At 35.4% G+C, this 17618-nt stretch overlaps 3 protein-coding genes across 3 annotated transcripts; all 3 read right to left on the minus strand.

The window, feature by feature from the left end:
• Positions 1–3091: 3091 nt before the first annotated feature.
• Positions 3092–5146, minus strand: LOC131949593 (WD repeat-containing protein 48 homolog). The gene is made up of 2 exons (XM_059311438.1): positions 4129–5146; positions 3092–3974 (listed from the first exon to the last, which is right to left on the minus strand). Exons 1-2 carry the CDS (start codon positions 4710–4712, stop codon positions 3797–3799), a joined length of 762 nt encoding a protein of 253 aa, XP_059167421.1. The 5' UTR covers positions 4713–5146; the 3' UTR covers positions 3092–3796.
• Positions 5147–5187: 41 nt separating this feature from the next.
• On the minus strand, positions 5188–8783 carry LOC131949596 (uncharacterized). Its single transcript, XM_059311440.1, has 2 exons — positions 8754–8783; positions 5188–8294 (listed from the first exon to the last, which is right to left on the minus strand). Exon 2 carries the CDS (start codon positions 8189–8191, stop codon positions 6869–6871), a length of 1323 nt encoding a protein of 440 aa, XP_059167423.1. The 5' UTR covers positions 8192–8294; positions 8754–8783; the 3' UTR covers positions 5188–6868.
• Positions 8784–13908: 5125 nt separating this feature from the next.
• Positions 13909–15928, minus strand: LOC131949597 (putative uncharacterized protein DDB_G0282133). The gene is made up of 2 exons (XM_059311441.1): positions 14920–15928; positions 13909–14764 (listed from the first exon to the last, which is right to left on the minus strand). Exons 1-2 carry the CDS (start codon positions 15501–15503, stop codon positions 14587–14589), a joined length of 762 nt encoding a protein of 253 aa, XP_059167424.1. The 5' UTR covers positions 15504–15928; the 3' UTR covers positions 13909–14586.
• Positions 15929–17618: the final 1690 nt, after the last annotated feature.

The following is a 17618-nucleotide window of genomic DNA, read 5'->3' on the forward strand; positions in this document are numbered from 1 at the left end:
GCGTAGTTTGAAGTTGGTAACAAAGGGCGTCGAGCGTAGTTAGGATTTGGTAACAAAGGGGGTCGTGCGTAGACATCTTGTCTAGACTATGTCCTTAAGCCCACCGCTTCATGCACATCTCGGTGCTGCGGCAGTGCCTCTAGCTTTAAATAAGTTGTCAGTTCTTTTATAAGACATTATAAGGTAGCCTTACATTGGTATTATATTTCACAAGTCGAACCATGTCTTAGATTAAGCCCGTCACCTTGAAAAGAAAGTTAAACCAAAACAGAAATCGTGCTCAGTTGTATCGATTACAAGACACCGGTTTTCTTTAGATCCTTACCTTAGCATTACCCAACAGAAAAATCGATTGCAAATCGTTTCACGCTGTTCAATACAAAGGCGGGGCTAAATAAGTTCTCGTTCAAAATCACTTCTTAGTGTTTGAAGAACGAGACATGACGCCATTTTCTTTTTTTTTTTAAGTTATGTTAATTTCTTCAAACATATCTATTTATAATTGAGTTTTTTAAACTTAACCCATGTTAGAAAATATTACTCTATAAAGATCGTTTCTGCATCAGATTAATTAAAAAGAGCTTGTGTAAGATGCAGTTTGTATCCAGATGACATATTGTATAAGTCAGGCGATTTTAATTTTTCAATTTTTTGGAATCAATATCCTATTTCTTTGCTACCAGAAAACTTTACTCAACTGCTACCGAAATAAAAGTCCTATAATAAGTACAATAGATGTCGACTACTGTAGACAATGTAAATTCATATTTTAGGCTGCTTCTTACAAGCGTTGTTTTTGTCTTCAGTTAAAAAAACTCCCCAAAATATGTTAATCGCATTAGATAATTGTAAACAGTATTCCTCCACATTACGATATATATATATATATATATATATATATATATATATATATATAACTATCTTAAACATATATTTAAAAAATAACTACATGCATTTTAGATAACTAACATAATTAATTACCATACAATACCTGAATAGCACAGACCACCGCAGTTGATAACTCAGGTGAGCTTAATGACTGACGACTACTTGGGAACCAACTTAAGCTCGCCACTTGCTGGCTTGTAGCCAAGGTGATTCCAGGAAAAGTTACGTCATTTCGGAAATATTGATTATGCTTTGATTTGACTATAAATAGTCACGTTGCAGAGCCTGATATATCGATTATAATATTTACGTGTTATTCTGCTTGAAGAATTCTTGCAGTTCCAAGAAAGGAGAGGTTATTTGATAGTAGAATTGGTGGTCTAATGCAATGTTTAAACAACTTTATAATTGGGTAAGGTCGTTTAAAACATGCCACACTTGTTATTTAAAATTTTTACAAGCTTTTATTTAACTCACTTCCTTGTCAGTCTGTCGTCAGTCTGTCGTCAATATGTCTAGATCTAAACGGCCGAGCGAAATTGCAGGCACTTCTAACTGACAGATACGGCTCGTAGTTGGTACGTGGGTCAAGACATGAAGACAATGCATCATGATATTCAATTCGACTTAATTGGTCGCCTGATTATTTTTTTATGAATTAATAAAAATTTTGTCCAAATTAGTAGGCGGTCTCATCAAACTATTCCGCGCTATTATATACGTGTCATCAAGCTCAATAGGTCGTCATCACGTTCGATAGGTGCGCAGGGGTTTTTAGTCATGCAACTCTATTGTAAATAAAACATGTATAGTACAAAAAAAGGCCAAAAAACGTTTTAATAACAAGAGTTTATGTACTAATGCACTAAAAACTAGAAAATAAATTATACACTAATATTTAAATTACTAAAAAGAAAAGCGTGGTTCTCTTCCTAAACATTAGTAAAGATATCCAATAGATACTAAAGTGACCCACGCTTTTCTTTATAGTTATTTAAATAGTAGTGTATAATTATTTTCTACTTTTTAGTGAATTATTACATTAACACTTGTTATTAAAACGTTTTTTAAGGAAATTTTTATGTTGTATTTTCAAAAAATAATTTTCTCACTTTTCCCTCGAAGCTTGCTTATATGAATAAATATGTACTGAAACTATCTTTGATTTTGCAGGTTTTTTTAATTACGTAGGCTAATGTCTGATTTGTGTGGATGTTTTAGGCATTGGCCATAAGCAGCAACGGTGACGCTGTTGGTGTGCTATGTAATGCTGTTGTTGTGATATGTGGTGTCGTTTGAGAAAGACATGTATTGGGGTTAGAGGGAGGGTTGTCATTAAAGTCAGCGTAGTCTTATAGCCTGCAATCATGAAATAAAGTGGTGTCACTAGCTAGGTGTGACACTTTGACGCCATCCAAAGTCAAGAAATTGTCTCCCAGAAACTGCCAGGTATAAACTTTTATAAACAATGCATTAAATGGTCGTGTTGAAAAAAAAGTAAACTTTATATATACATTACATACACACGTTTTAGGTTTTGGGTTAAAATTAAACAGGTTAATATAATGTATGCTATATTACACACACTTTAATATATAAAAATTACTACATAAAAACAGCTCAATATTGAAGCGATTGAAAGGTTATTCCTTTACATTTGTCTCCTGTTAGTTTGACATTTTTAAACACTGAAGACACCATTTAGTTGGGTTGTCTTTCTTGTGTGGATGTTGTGGAACTTCACTTATGTTTTACTAGGATTGTTGTGAATAGTCAAAGTAGTATATTTAAGTAAGTTAAATCCTAATATAAACCAAGTCCTTCCCACCCATCTACCCTAATACGAGGTGTCACTTATAAAGGATAATCTAATCAGTCAGCCGAGGAATTTATAGACATTCGAACAGTAATTACGTTGTGACAGTGAATAAACCATATGGACCAGAGAGCACAAAGATTCACATCGGTTATTTATTCTAATGACGTTCTGCTTTTGTTAAAGCTTTCATGGTCCAGCGTTTTATCTACGGGATCGGCTGTGATGGCTAATATTAGAACTGCAGAGTGGGTAATGGTCAAATAACTTAAGGTCACACAGGTCACACAGGTCACACAGGTCACACAACTTTCAGGCTACAAGTTCACAATTATAAAAGCAACACGTAGATTGATCAGAGAAATGTAATGTAATTATATATCTTTGTATTGAATAAATGTATAGATAAACATTTCTTTAGCTCCTTGCTTTTTGTTTCAAATGTCTAGCATAACCGATCTGTGTACTTTATTTGTGCTTTGAATAAAGCGGCTGTTTTTTAACAAGTCCTTATAACATAAGACTTTATTTTTTTTGTAGTGTAGTTTAAGTAACGTAAGCTTTGTGAATAGCAAAAGAATATAAAAATATTTGTATAAGGCTATTAAACTGTACAGGATTTAAGTTGCTATTCAATAAAATTACTTAAGCCGTGAAATTTATATAAAGTAGTGTTTAGGTATAGTCATATTAACGTAGACTTAGGTAAATTATTGCATTTTAGTACAAAGTAGTGTTTGGCTAAATCATTACAATGTGGCTAATGTTAATGGGAAGTGGTGTTGTCAGCGCGTCAAGATGTTGTTCGTTAATATAATTCAAAAATATGTCAATATAATTAAAACATTATGTCATTATAAATTATAATTCCTAAACAAAATGAGCGGACGAAGGTCAACTGTGAATACTTTCTTAAAATGGTTTGAAATGACTGCATATTTCGACTTCGTTATCTATTGGTCTAGTTTCAGTTACATGACAAAACTTTAAAACAATGTCTTAATGTTAAATAATGTCTTCTAGATGTTTGTGATCCGTTGATTTGTGACCTTCCCCATGTTCTATTGGTGTCTGAGTACCATTGACTTGTGTTCATTGACTTTCATCTCCACTGTCCTCATCGTTGGTCTCGTCAGTGTCTGCAGCGTTCAAGTTGATCTCGCCGCTTACAACAACGTTTTTTCCGTTGATATTGTTGGTGCAGTGGTTTGTGTTGTTGTTGTTGGTGCTGTTGTTGATGTTGTTGTTCATGATGATGTTGTTGAAATAGCTGGGGATACATGGTGTACAGTTATAAATATGAAAAGTTACACGAAAAAGTTCTGTATATATGTACGTATGTGTGTGTGTGGCACCTTTTACAAGTGAGGTATGTGCATATTTTATCAATGTCCAAACCTCAATCAAATAAATTCAATACTTACATAATATTAGGTCCATGGATTCTTTGAGAGTTTTCAGCTAAGGCTCCTCTATCTAAAAGACTCAAAATATGTTCAACTGTTGACGAGTTCTCTTTTCCTGCTTCAATTTGATAGGCCGCAACATTCCGAAGGACATTTTGTGAAAGGTTATTTTCCTGAATTGTTTCTGTTGGAAATGTTGCTGGCACAGACCTGTTGGACGAGCTTTTGTCCATATTTTCATTTCTGCAAAGTCTAAAATGTGTATCCTTGTAGGGAACCGATGAAGCAGACGTTTCATTGGGGGTGTGAGTTGTTTCTGTATGTGGCTGTGTGTTGTAAGCTTGTTGTTCTATTGTTATAGTTGAGTTATTAGCTGGAGGAGAAAGATTGAATGAAGCAGTTGCTTGTCCAGAAAGCCTATCGTCTCCCCTAGTTTCACATTGAGTCGGTCTAGTTAGGACTTGCTCATGTATTGCAGCGCAGGGTGAAGAACTTCTAGACTGGACATTGTCCAACTGGTCCACATTGGTCGACCTAGTTTGTGTAGCCTGTGGGTTTGTTCTGTGTGTGTGCTTGTGTGGTTGAGGTCGAGAGCAGGACATAGATCTGTTTCTGTGATGTGTGAATTGGTGTCTAGTATGTGTGTTGTTGGCGTGTTGTTGTTGTGTGCGTGTGTTGTGATGGATGGGTTGAGCAATGTCAGGGGTAATGTCAGGATAGGTTGGTGAGGGAATGAAAGTTGGTCTATGGTGGGAGGGACGTTTGCTATTTGGATTTGGTAACAAACGGGGTCGTATGTAGTTTGGAGTTGCGAGCAAAGGGGGTCGGGCGTAGTTTGGAGTTGCGAGCAAAGGGGGTCGGACGTAGATAGGAGTTGGTAACAAAGGGGGTCGGGCGTAGTTTGGAGTTGGTAACAAAAGGGGTCGTATGTAGTTTGGAGTTGGTAGCAAAGGGGGTCGTGCGTAGATAGGAGTTGGTAACAAAGGGGGTCGGGCGTAGTTTGGAGTTGGTAACAAAAGGGTTCGTACGTAGTTTGGAGTTGGCAACAAATGGGGTCGAGCATAGTTTGGAGTTAGTAATAAAGGGGGTCGTACGTAGTTAGGAGTTGGTAACAAAGGGGGTCTTACATAGTTTGGAGTTGGTAACGAAGGGGGAAGTGCGTAATTTTCCGTCAGGAACCTATACGGTCGTGTTGAATGTGTCGTAGGGAACCAATACGGTGGCGAATAATTTGCCGTCGGGAATCTATACGGTGGCGAATAATTTTCCGTCGGGAACCTATACGGTGGCGAATAATTTGCCGTCGGGTACCAAAATGGCCGAGAATAATTTGCCGTCGGGAACCTATACCGTCGTGTGGAATGTGTCGTTGGGAACCAATTCGGTGGCGAATAATTTGCCGTCGGGAATCTATATGGTCGAGAATAATTTGCCGTTGGGAACCTATACCGTCGAGAACAATTTGCCGTCGGGAATCTATACGGTCGTGTGGAATGTGTCGTAGGGAACCAATACGGTGGCGAATGATTTGCCGTCGGGAATCTATATGGTCGAGAATAATTTGCCGTTGTGAACCTATACGGTCGAGAACAATTTGCCGTCGGGAACCTATACGGTCGTGTGGAATGTGTCGTAGGGAAACCATGTTGTTGAGTGTAATTAGGCGTTGCTAGCAACCGAGAACGTGTATTACTAAAAGTATTTATCACAGGCTGACGCCTTTCATAATTTGACAAAGTAGGAGGCCCCAGATGATTATACAACAATGGAAAACATACATAATGCCGCGAAAGCGACAATGGGAAACTGGCATCCAATGACTTGAACACAGCACTAATATTAAAATTTGCTGTCTTTCTACTACAGAAGCCGGTTAGTAAACTTTCGTTCTCTTTCGACTTTACTGATTTGAGATCGCTACAATATAATTCAGTTTGACAATACAGACGGCTAGTTTTATCCTTGTCTTTCTTATGCTGAGTTTTCTTTAGTATCGAACAGAGATGACCCGAGACTAAAGAACTCAACATCAACCCATTTGGTTTAAATATATGATCGTCGATATAACGCACCTGATTGAAATCGATTCTTTTATCTACCACTTCATATTCAATATACCAGTAACAATTACTTGAATTATTTATCAAACACATCGAACATCGATGGTAACTGATAGGCCAACGATACCACCAATAAATAACGTGGTTGTAGTACAAAAGAGACGTATTTAAAATCGCCACGTAACAGCTAAACGTATAGCTATTTATTGCTAAAATATACACCAGCAAAATCACCAAGCAACAGCTAAACAAATAGCTATTTATTGCTAAAATACACGACAGCAAAATTACCAAGCAACAGCTAAACGTATAGCTATTTACTGCAAAAATACACGACAACAAAACCACCAAGTAACCGCTAAAGCAATAGCAGTTATTTGGTTTGCAACGTATCACCAACGTATGCCAGAGGCAACTAGATCTACCATAATCATAAGTATTGCGTGTGGGCTTATATAAGCACCACCGACTAATTAAACATATTAACTTGAACATGCAAGTGCATGTATGCTTTATACCTGGGAACACCAATATACCGTTTATGTCTATATAAATAGACAGAACTAAACTGCACTTCACTGATTTATGGAAAAACCACACTAAAAGTGAAGTTGCATTCAAATTGACAATATAAAAAACCGACTGGTTTATACCTTGGAACAACACTAAATCGTTTATGTAAATAACAAAATTGCTTCTCATGATGTATTTAACAAAAAGGAACTGGCAATCAAAACATAAAACGCATGTATACCAAACAAATCAATACCAATGTACCAGTAGCAATTACTTGAACGACGAATGGAACAAATCCAACATTTGACTAGGTGAATGCTACGTAGTTCACAACACCACCAGAGACTAGAGTAACCAAACACCATCACACAATGGTGTGATAGATTCAGATGCCAATACATTTGCCTGACAACCCAACCAGAATCAGATCGTACGACGATTCTAATGAGAGTCAAAGCTAACAACTTCAGTGAAAAACTTAGTTTCAACTCACCAAAACAGCAAGAGGAACCAAACACCATAACACAATGTTCTGATAGATTCAGATGCCAACACATTTGCCTGTCAACCCAACCAGAATCAGATCGTACGACGATTCTAATGAGAGTCAAAGCTAACAACTTCAGTGAAAAACTTAGTTTCAACTCACCAAAACAGCAAGAGGAACCAAACATCATAACACAATATTCTGATAGATTCAGATGCCAACACATTTGCCTGTCAACCCAACCAGAATCAGATCGTACGACGATTCTAATGAGAGTCAAAGCTAACAAGTTCAGTGAAAAACTTAGTTTCAACTCACCAAAACAGCAAGAGGAACCAAACATCATAACACAATATTCTGATAGATTCAGATGCCAACACATTTGCCTGACAACCCAACCAGAATCAGATCGTACGACGATTCTAATGAGAGTCAAAGCTAACAAGTTCAGTGAAAAACTTAGTTTCAACTCACCAAAACAGCAAGAGGAACCAAACATCATAACACAATATTCTGATAGATTCAGATGCCAACACATTTGCCTGACAACCCAACCAGAATCAGATCGTACGACGATTCTAATGAGAGTCAAAGCTAACAAGTTCAGTGAAAAACTTAGTTTCAACTCACCAAAACAGCAAGAGGAACCAAACATCATAACACAATATTCTGATAGATTCAGATGCCAACACATTTGCCTGACAACCCAACCAGAATCAGATCGTACGACGATTCTAATGAGAGTCAAAGCTAACAAGTTCAGTGAAAAACTTAGTTTCAACTCACCAAAACAGCAAGAGGAACCAAACATCATAACACAATATTCTGATAGATTCAGATGCCAACACATTTGCCTGACAACCCAACCAGAATCAGATCGTACGACGATTCTAATGACAGTCAAAGCTAACAACTTCAGTAACATGCTTATTATAAGCTCATGAAACAGTCTAATAACAGAATTAGGGCATTTTTTTTTTCGGGCTCGTGGCGGAGACATAAATGTTTGTGTTTTCATCTTCGCTCTCAAAGCCTGCCGTTGTTAAGGGCAAGTTAAAAGGAAGATGGTAGAAGTTTTGAGTGTAAATGTATAAATTGTGTTGGTTTAATATAAAAGTTAGCTGTGGAATGTTTGAAAAATAAAAGCATTTGTTTAATTTACATTTGGAAGATTTTAAATAAATAAATAAATAAATGCACACACACACACACACACACACACACACACACACACACACACACACACACACACACACACACACACATATATATATATATATATATATATATATATATATATATATATATATACATATATACATATATACTTATATACGTATATACATATATATGTATGTATATATATATTAATATTAATATTAATATATATATATATATATATATATATATATATATATATATATATATATATTAATATATATATATATATATAATATATATATATATATATATATATATATATATATATATATATATATATATATATATATATATATATATATATATATATATATATATATATATATATATTTATATTAATATATAAAATAAGAGCTTACTAAACAAGTGAAATGTTCCCAACCATCTGCGACCGTTTGACGTATTTGAAAGTATTTATATAATACCTTCTTAAACTCAGTCAATATCGAATGTCAAGGTGATCTGATTCAGTCTTAACTGTTCCTAAATTTAGAACTTTAAATCTATAAGTTATAATTTAATGGGAAACTAAATCTAACTTTTTATATAACTATCTGCAGCATATATATAATATATAATATATATATATATATATATATATATATATATATATATATATATATATATATATATAATATCTTGCTTAATATGACTGAATAAACGTGTTATTAAGATAGAAAATATTTCAAAGAGCTGATTTGCATACAGCCCTTATCGTAATACTCTACAAAACTTCCAACTGCCATTGTGCTTTATATAGCTATGTCCCTGCCTCTCACATGACCCTGGGCGAGTTATTAAAACTAAAACTTACTTTGTCTCGTTATAGGGACCTACTTGTGATCTTTCCATGACAAATGTGAGTCACTTGGTACCATATAAGGGATATAATTTGTGTAGCACCGTATAAACAATTAATACCTTATTTCCATTTTCACATCCTTCTTGCGTTTTATATATTTCCACATTTTGAAATCGTTGCAGCATACTCTACGAGTTATAATTTCCTTTTGAATGAGATCATATGTATGTCAAATTTTTGTTGCCTACTTTATTCATGTGTCTATTTTGTACTCATTTAGTGTCCATTTTATTCATTTGTTTATTTTGTACACATTTAGTGTCCATTTCATTCATGTGTTTAGTTTGCTTCTCCCTATAAAAAAACGTATTACAATTTACAAAACCAAAAAACTTGAACGTGTCTCTATCCAGATGTTACTTATTGATGTTCTATTTATAAATAAATAACAGTGCTATTTTTTAAACATTCCATCCATTTGTACAGCTTTAGGTTCAGTTTACCCGCTGTTTATTTATCATATCTTTCCATTTATCTGTCAGATGACATTTATTTATTGATGTCTTTATTTAACTAACCTTTTCATTTTGCCATCTGTTATTATTGTGTATTGAAATTTTTAGAGTGTGACTTTGAAGGTATCTGTCCTCAAAGTTAGATAACAAAAAATGCACTTTTAATAGTTTAAGTTTGGATTTATTTTCCTGTCTATTGGAACATAGCCACATAGCCAGTCCACTCCTAATAAAAAAACGTTAATGTTTCGTAAACAATAAAAAAATTTCTTTAAATTATACTAATTATTATTTGAAAAATTTTTCAACTAATAAAATCATTCGGCTAGTTATAAGGAAAATATTATTATAAAGTTTTAGAGATTTTAGTCGATGTCACTAGCACTCAAGGAAGAAGAGTCTGTTTGTTGGCGCAGCTGAGATGGTAGATGATTGGATGGCTTAGAAAAAAATACAAACTCAAACAAAACATTTCAAATAAGAATATGTTATCGTATTATTGGAAATGAAAAATCTAAGGCAAAATTATAAAGCTAGAAAAATTATAATATGAAAGCAAACTCAAACTTAAACACAAACGCAAACACAAAAGCAAACAAAAACTATATAAAAAAACAATATATAGGGAGCTCAGGCCTGTTTTTTTTATTACCAATAATATACCAATATAAAAGTTTGGCTTAGTTTTTACGTGGGATTATTCCCTGATGCGATTTTTTACTAGGCAGCGCAATTTTAAGTCCAGTTATTTAGTGCTAATTTTTCCCACTGTGCTTAAAAAGGTAGATAATAAAGAAATATTAGTGAAATTAACATAAATTTGATTAAACTACCCGGTCTTGTTATTTAGTAAAGTATACTTTCATTTTTACAAAATTTTTCACTTTTATATTTTATGGTTGGTATTAGCGATAGTGAATAATAGTTTGATAATACTTTCTGATTTGGTTTCCAGTACTTCATATAGACTAGTACAGTATTTTTATACCACACCTAATTTATATGTTGTTGTAGCATGATGTTATTGTCGTCTAACTTATGAAATAATAAATTGGAAACACATTTTAGGCTATAATGTATTGTTTTTTTTTAGCAAACAGAAAAACTTAAAACCAATGAAAAAGTCAGAACAACTCTTGTTTAGCAAAAGTGTTACAAGTAATTAAATTGAATGTTTCACAATGTTTACATCAGACTGTGCATTTGTAAATAATAAATAATACAATAAAATTGAAGAAAAAAGTTAAAGAAAAGTTTAAAATAAAAGTAAGGATCAAAGTAAAAATAAATCTTAACTTTCCGAGATTTTGTTTTCTATTCTTTTTTTTTAAATATTAGAACAATTTTTATTTTGACCGCGATAAAATCAGCTGTTGTTGATTCTTTTTCTACATCACGTTTGGAAATTGCAGAATTTTTCTTAAATCTTGTGAAATAAATTAAAATTTTAATATACACAGTTTAAAATCTTACATATCAGGGGTCTAGTTAATTAATTTCATAAGTTCTAATTTGCCCTCGTATTTTGGTAATTAAAGTAATTTACATTCAGACATAGAAATAGGGCATATATTGTATATATTTTTACTTTAGTTAAAAAAAAAACCTTGACTTAAAATAGCAAAGCATGAATTTTAACGATTGAAGTACGAATACTGATTTCCTTAAAACCTGGGTTAATGCTAGAGATAAGAGCTTATATGATAATACCATAATAGGAGTTGAATAAATAGTGAATATAAAGGATAATAGAAGAAAAAAATATATACAACCGTGACAACAGTGGCCGTAATGAACCCCGCTGTTGGCGGGGTGTGTAGACGTGGTGGGATGGCGCTAGACACGACATGGTCGCATAGAGGGGTGTCACCACCTCAGTGATGTTTACATAGAAGAGTGTCACCACCTCAGTCATGTTTACATAAAAGAGTGTCACCACCTCAGTCATGTTTACATAGAAGAGTGTCACCACCCCAGTCATGTTTACATAGAAGAGTGTCACCACCTCAGTCATGTTTACATAGAAGAGTGTCACCACCTCAGTCATGTTTACATAGAAGAGTGTCACCACCCCAGTCATGTTTACATAGAAGGGTGTCACCACCCCAGTCATGTCTACATAGAGTGGTATCAACACCTCAGTCATGTTTACATAAAAGAGTGTCACCACCCCAGTCATGTTTACATAGAAGGGTGTCACCACCCCAGTCATGTTTACATAGAAGGGTGTGACCACCCCAGTCATGTCTACATAGAGTGGTATCAACACCTCAGTCATGTCTACATAGAGTGGTATCAACACTTCAGTCATGTCTACATAGAAGGGTGTCACCATCCTAGTCATGGCTACATAGAGGGGTGTCACCATCCGAGACATGGCTACATAATCATCCGAGTCTAAATCTAGATCTTAGCGACTTAACTTCTACGTCTAGTTTTTGCGTAGATTTAGATCTAGACTAGATCTAGAATCTCTAGATCTAGAATCCAAATAGATAAAAAGAAATTTTATAAGCTTAGGCCGGAAAAATTATATTGTATACATTTCATAGCGTACGTAGGTCTAGATCTAGATCTAAATCAAATTTGAATGAAATAGTTCATTTCTTTTTATGCTAAACTCGGCAGATGACGTCATTAGTTAATGTATAAACATTAGTGACGTCATTGTTTCATGGGTTCTTTTTCCAAACTTTAAACGCTTTTCCTGTTGCATCAAACTGTTTTTCTACGTTCAAATATGCCTTTATTTTTTTTATTTTTCTTCTTTAAATAAAATGTTGGTTATACATTTAAAACATCTACCATATTATTTTCAACAAAAGTCCGTATCCAGTTCTTTATATATTGCTGCAGATTCTGATGTGATACCCGACGAAAATAATTTGCGGACAGAAAGAGAAATAGAGAGGGAGAGAGAGAAGTGCGCACATGGGCTTTTACATATTAGGATATATATATATATATATATATATATATATATATATATATATATATATATATATATTGTATTTTCAAAAAATAATCTTCGCATTTTTCGCACGAAGTTTGCTTCCATGAATAAATATGAATTTAAAATATCTGTGATTTTGCAGTTTATTTTTATTATCGTAGGCTAATGTCTGGTTTGTGTTGACGTTTTAGGCATTGGCCATAAGCAGCAACGGTGGCGCTGTTGGTGTGTGATGTGGTCCCGATGTTGTGAGATGTGGTGACGTTTGAGAAAGATAAGTATTGGGGTTTAGGAGGGGTGTCATTGAAGTCAACGCAGTCTTCTAGCCTGCGATAATGAAATACAGTGGTGTCACTAGCTAAGTGTGACACTTTGACGCCACCCAAAGTCAAGAAATTGTCTCCCAGAAACTGCCAGGTATATTATAAACGTTAATAAGCAATAATTTAAAATAGTCGTTATAAAAAAAAAGTTAACTTTATATATTCATTACATACACACGTTTAATATGGGTTACGCATTTTTGCAGTGTTTCTCATAAATTATTTTAACTTTAAGAAGTTAAAATTACATAGGTTAATAAAATGTATGCTTAATTATACACACTTTACTATATAAAAATTACTACATAAAAACAGCTCAGTATTGAAAATTTATTCCTTTACATTTGTCTCCTATTAGTTTGACATTTTGAGACATTGAAGACAACATTTAGTTGGGTTGTCTTTCTTGTGTGGAGGTTGTGGAACTTCACTTTTGTTTTACTAGGTTTGTTGTGAATAGTCAAAGTAGTATATTTTTCAAAGTTAAATCCTAATATAAACCAAGTCCTTCCCCTTCATCTACCCTAAAACGAGCTGTCACTTATGGAGGATAATCTAATCTGTCAGCCGAGGAATTTATAGACTTACAAACAGTCCTTACATTGTAACAGTGAATAAACCGTATGGACCAGATAGCACAAACATTCACATCGGTTATTTATTCTAATGACGTTCTGCTTTTGTTAAAGCTTTCATGGTCCAGCGTTTTATCTACGGGCTTGGCTGTGATGGCTAATATTAGAACTGCAGAGTGGGTAATGGTCACATAGCTTAAGGTCACACAGGTCACACAGGTCACACAGGTCACACAACTTTCAGGCTACAAGTTCACAATTATAACAACAACACGTAGATTGATAAAAGAAATGTAATGTAATTATATATCTTTGTATTGAATAAATGTATAGATAAACATTTCTTTAGCTCCTTGCTTTTTGTTTCAAATGTCTCGCATAACCGATCTGTGTACTTTATTTGTGCTTTGAATAAAGCGGCTATTTTTTAACAAGTCCTTACAACATAATACTTTATTTTTTTCTAGTGTAGTTTAAGTAACGTAAGCTTTGTGAATAGCCAGAGAAATCAAAAGTATTTGTATAAGGCTATTAAACTGTACATGGTTTATGTTGTTATTCAATGAAATTACTTAAGCAGTGAAATTAATATAAAGTAGTGTTTAGGTGTAGTCATATTTACGTAGAATTAGGTAAATTATTTCATTTTAGTACGAAGTAGTATTTGGCGAAATCATTACAATGTGGTGCCTGGCTAATGTTAATGGGAAGTGGTGTTGTCAGCGCGTCAAGATGTTGTTCGTCAATATAAGTCAAAAAACATCATGTCAATATAATTAAGAAACATTATGTCATTATAATTCCTAAACAAAATGTGCGGACGAAGGTCAACTGCGAATACTTTCTTAAAATGGTCAAAACGACTGCATATTTCGACTCCGTTATCTATTGGTGTAGTTTCAGTTACATGACAAAGCTTTAAAACAATGTCTTAATGTTAAATAATGTCTTCTAGATGTTTGTGATCCGTTGATTTGTGACCTTCCCCATGTTCTATTGGTGTCTGAGTACCATTGCCTTGTGTTCATTGACTCTCATCACCACTGTCCTCATCGTTGGTGTCGTCCGTGTCAGCAGCGTTCAAGTTGATCTCGCCGCTTACAACAACGTTTTTTCCGTTCACATTGTTGGTGCTGTTGTTGATGTTGTTGTTGTTGGTGCTGTTGTTGATGTTGTTGTTCATGATGATGTTGTTTAAATAGCTGGGGATACATGGTGTACAGTTATAATATGAAAAGGTACACGAAAAAGTTCTGTATATATGTACGTATGTGTGTGTGTGTGGCACCTTTTACAAGTGAGGTATGTGCATATTTTATCAATGTCCAAACCTCAATCAAATAAATTCAATACTTACATAATATTAGGTCCATGGATTCTTTGAGAGTTTTCAGCTAAGGCTCCTCTATCTAAAAGACTCAAAATATGTTCAACTGTTGACGAGTTCTCTTTTCCTGCTTCAATTTGATAGGCCGCAACATTCCGAAGGACATTTTGTGAAAGGTTATTTTCCTGAATTGTTTCTGTTGGAAATGTTGCTGGCACAGACCTGTTGGACGAGCTTTTGTCCATATTTTCATTTCTGCAAAGTCTAAAATGTGTATCCTTGTAGGGAACCGATGAAGCAGACGTTTCATTGGGGGTGTGAGTTGTTTCTGTATGTGGCTGTGTGTTGTAAGCTTGTTGTTCTATTGTTATAGTTGAGTTATTAGCTGGAGGAGAAAGATTGAATGAAGCAGTTGCTTGTCCAGAAAGCCTATCGTCTCCCCTAGTTTCACATTGAGTCGGTCTAGTTAGGACTTGCTCATGTATTGCAGCGCAGGGTGAAGAACTTCTAGACTGGACATTGTCCAACTGGTCCACATTGGTCGACTGAGTTTGTGTAGCCTGTGGGTTTGTTCTGTGTGTGTGCTTGTGTGGTTGAGGTCGAGAGCAGGACATAGATCTGTTTCTGTGATGTGTGAATTGGTGTCTAGTATGTGTGTTGTTGGCGTGTTGTTGTTGTGTGCGTGTGTTGTGATGGATGGGTTGAGCGATGTCAGGGGTAATGTCAGGATAGGTTGGTGAGGGAATGAAAGTTGGTCTATGGTGGGAGGGACGTTTGCTATTTGGATTTGGTAACAAACGGGGTCGTATGTAGTTTGGAGTTGCGAGCAAAGGGGGTCGGGCGTAGTTTGGAGTTGCGAGCAAAGGGGGTCGGACGTAGATAGGAGTTGGTAACAAAGGGGGTCGGGCGTAGTTTGGAGTTGGTAACAAAAGGGGTCGTATGTAGTTTGGAGTTGGTAGCAAAGGGGGTCGTGCGTAGATAGGAGTTGGTAACAAAGGGGGTCGGGCGTAGTATGGAGTTGGTAACAAAAGGGTTCGTACGTAGTTTGGAGTTGGCAACAAAGGGGGTCGAGCATAGTTTGGAGTTAGTAATAAAGGGGGTCGTACGTAGTTAGGAGTTGGTAACAAAGGGGGTCTTACATAGTTTGGAGTTGGTAACGAAGGGGGAAGTGCGTAATTTTCCGTCAGGAACCTATACGGTCGTGTTGAATGTGTCGTAGGGAACCAATACGGTGGCGAATAATTTGCCGTCGGGAATCTATACGGTGGCGAATAATTTTCCGTCGGGAACCTATACGGTGGCGAATAATTTGCCGTCGGGTACCAAAATGGCCGAGAATAATTTGCCGTCGGGAACCTATACCGTCGTGTGGAATGTGTCGTTGGGAACCAATACGGTGGCGAATAATTTGCCGTCGGGAATCTATATGGTCGAGAATAATTTGCCGTTGGGAACCTATACCGTCGAGAACAATTTGCCGTCGGGAATCTATACGGTCGTGTGGAATGTGTCGTAGGGAAACCATGTTGTTGAGTGTAATTAGGCGTTGCTAGCAACCGAGAACGTGTATTACTAAAAGTATTTATCACAGGCTGACGCCTTTCATAATTTGACAAAGTAGGAGGCCTCAGATGATTATACAACAATGGAAAACATACATAATGCCGCGAAAGCGACAATGGGAAACTGGCATCCAATGACTTGAACACAGCACTAATATTAAAATTTGCTGTCTTTCTACTACAGAAGCCGGTTAGTAAACTTTCGTTCTCTTTCGACTTTACTGATTTGAGATCGCTACAATATAATTCAGTTTGACAATACAGACGGCTAGTTTTATCCTTGTCTTTCTTATGCTGAGTTTTCTTTAGTATCGAACAGAGATGACCCGAGACTAAAGAACTCAACATCAACCCATTTGGTTTAAATATATGATCGTCGATATAACGTACCTGATTGAAATCGATTCTTTTATCTACCACTTCATATTCAATATACCAGTAACAGTTACAAGAATTATTTATCAAACGCATCGAATATCGATGGTAACTGATAGGCCCACGATACCACCAGTAAATAACATGGCTGTAGCACAAAAGAGACGTATTTAACAGCATAATCGCCAAGTAACAGCTAAACGTATAGCTATTTATTGCTATAATATTCAACAGCAAAATCACAAAGTCACCGCTAAAGCAATAGCAGTAATTTGGTTTGCAACGTATCACCAGCTTATTCAGATGACACCACATTTGCCTGACACCCCAACCAGAATGAGATCGTAAGACAATCTCCATTCTTAGAAGAGTCAAAGCAAAAAATCTTGGTAACAAACTTAACCTCAGCTCAACCCAACCAGAATGAGATCGTAAGACAATCTCCATTCTTAGAAGAGTCAAAGCAAAAAATCTTGGTAACAAACTTAACCTCAGCTCAACCCAACCAGAATGAGATCGTAAGACAATCTCCATTCTTAGAAGAGTCAAAGCAAAAAATCTTGGTAACAAACTTATCCTCAGCTCAACCCAACCAGAATGAGATCGTAAGACAATCTCCATTCTTAGAAGAGTCGAAGCAAAAAATCTTGGTAACAAACTTAACCTCAGCTCAACCCAACCAGAATTAGATCGTAAGACAATCTCCATTCTTAGAAGAGTCGAAGCAAAAAATCTTGGTAACAAACTTAACCTCAGCTCAACCCAACCAGAATTAGATCGTAAGACAATCTC

Source organism: Physella acuta, unplaced genomic scaffold, assembly GCF_028476545.2.
Source record: "Physella acuta isolate Inbredline_101_S28 unplaced genomic scaffold, ASM2847654v3 ptg000703l, whole genome shotgun sequence".
NCBI lineage: Eukaryota > Metazoa > Mollusca > Gastropoda > Physidae > Physella > Physella acuta.

Coding starts and splice junctions, on each gene's coding strand:
- LOC131949596 (XM_059311440.1), bottom strand. CDS start 8,191: ATGAAAACACAAACATTTATGTCTCCGCCACGAGCCCGAAAAAAAAAA.
- LOC131949597 (XM_059311441.1), bottom strand. CDS start 15,503: ATGTCCTGCTCTCGACCTCAACCACACAAGCACACACACAGAACAAAC. Junction 14,765..14,919: donor ATCCATGGACCTAATATTAT/GTAAGTATTGAA, acceptor ATGTATCCCCAG/CTATTTAAACAACATCATCA.
- LOC131949593 (XM_059311438.1), bottom strand. CDS start 4,712: ATGTCCTGCTCTCGACCTCAACCACACAAGCACACACACAGAACAAAC. Junction 3,975..4,128: donor ATCCATGGACCTAATATTAT/GTAAGTATTGAA, acceptor ATGTATCCCCAG/CTATTTCAACAACATCATCA.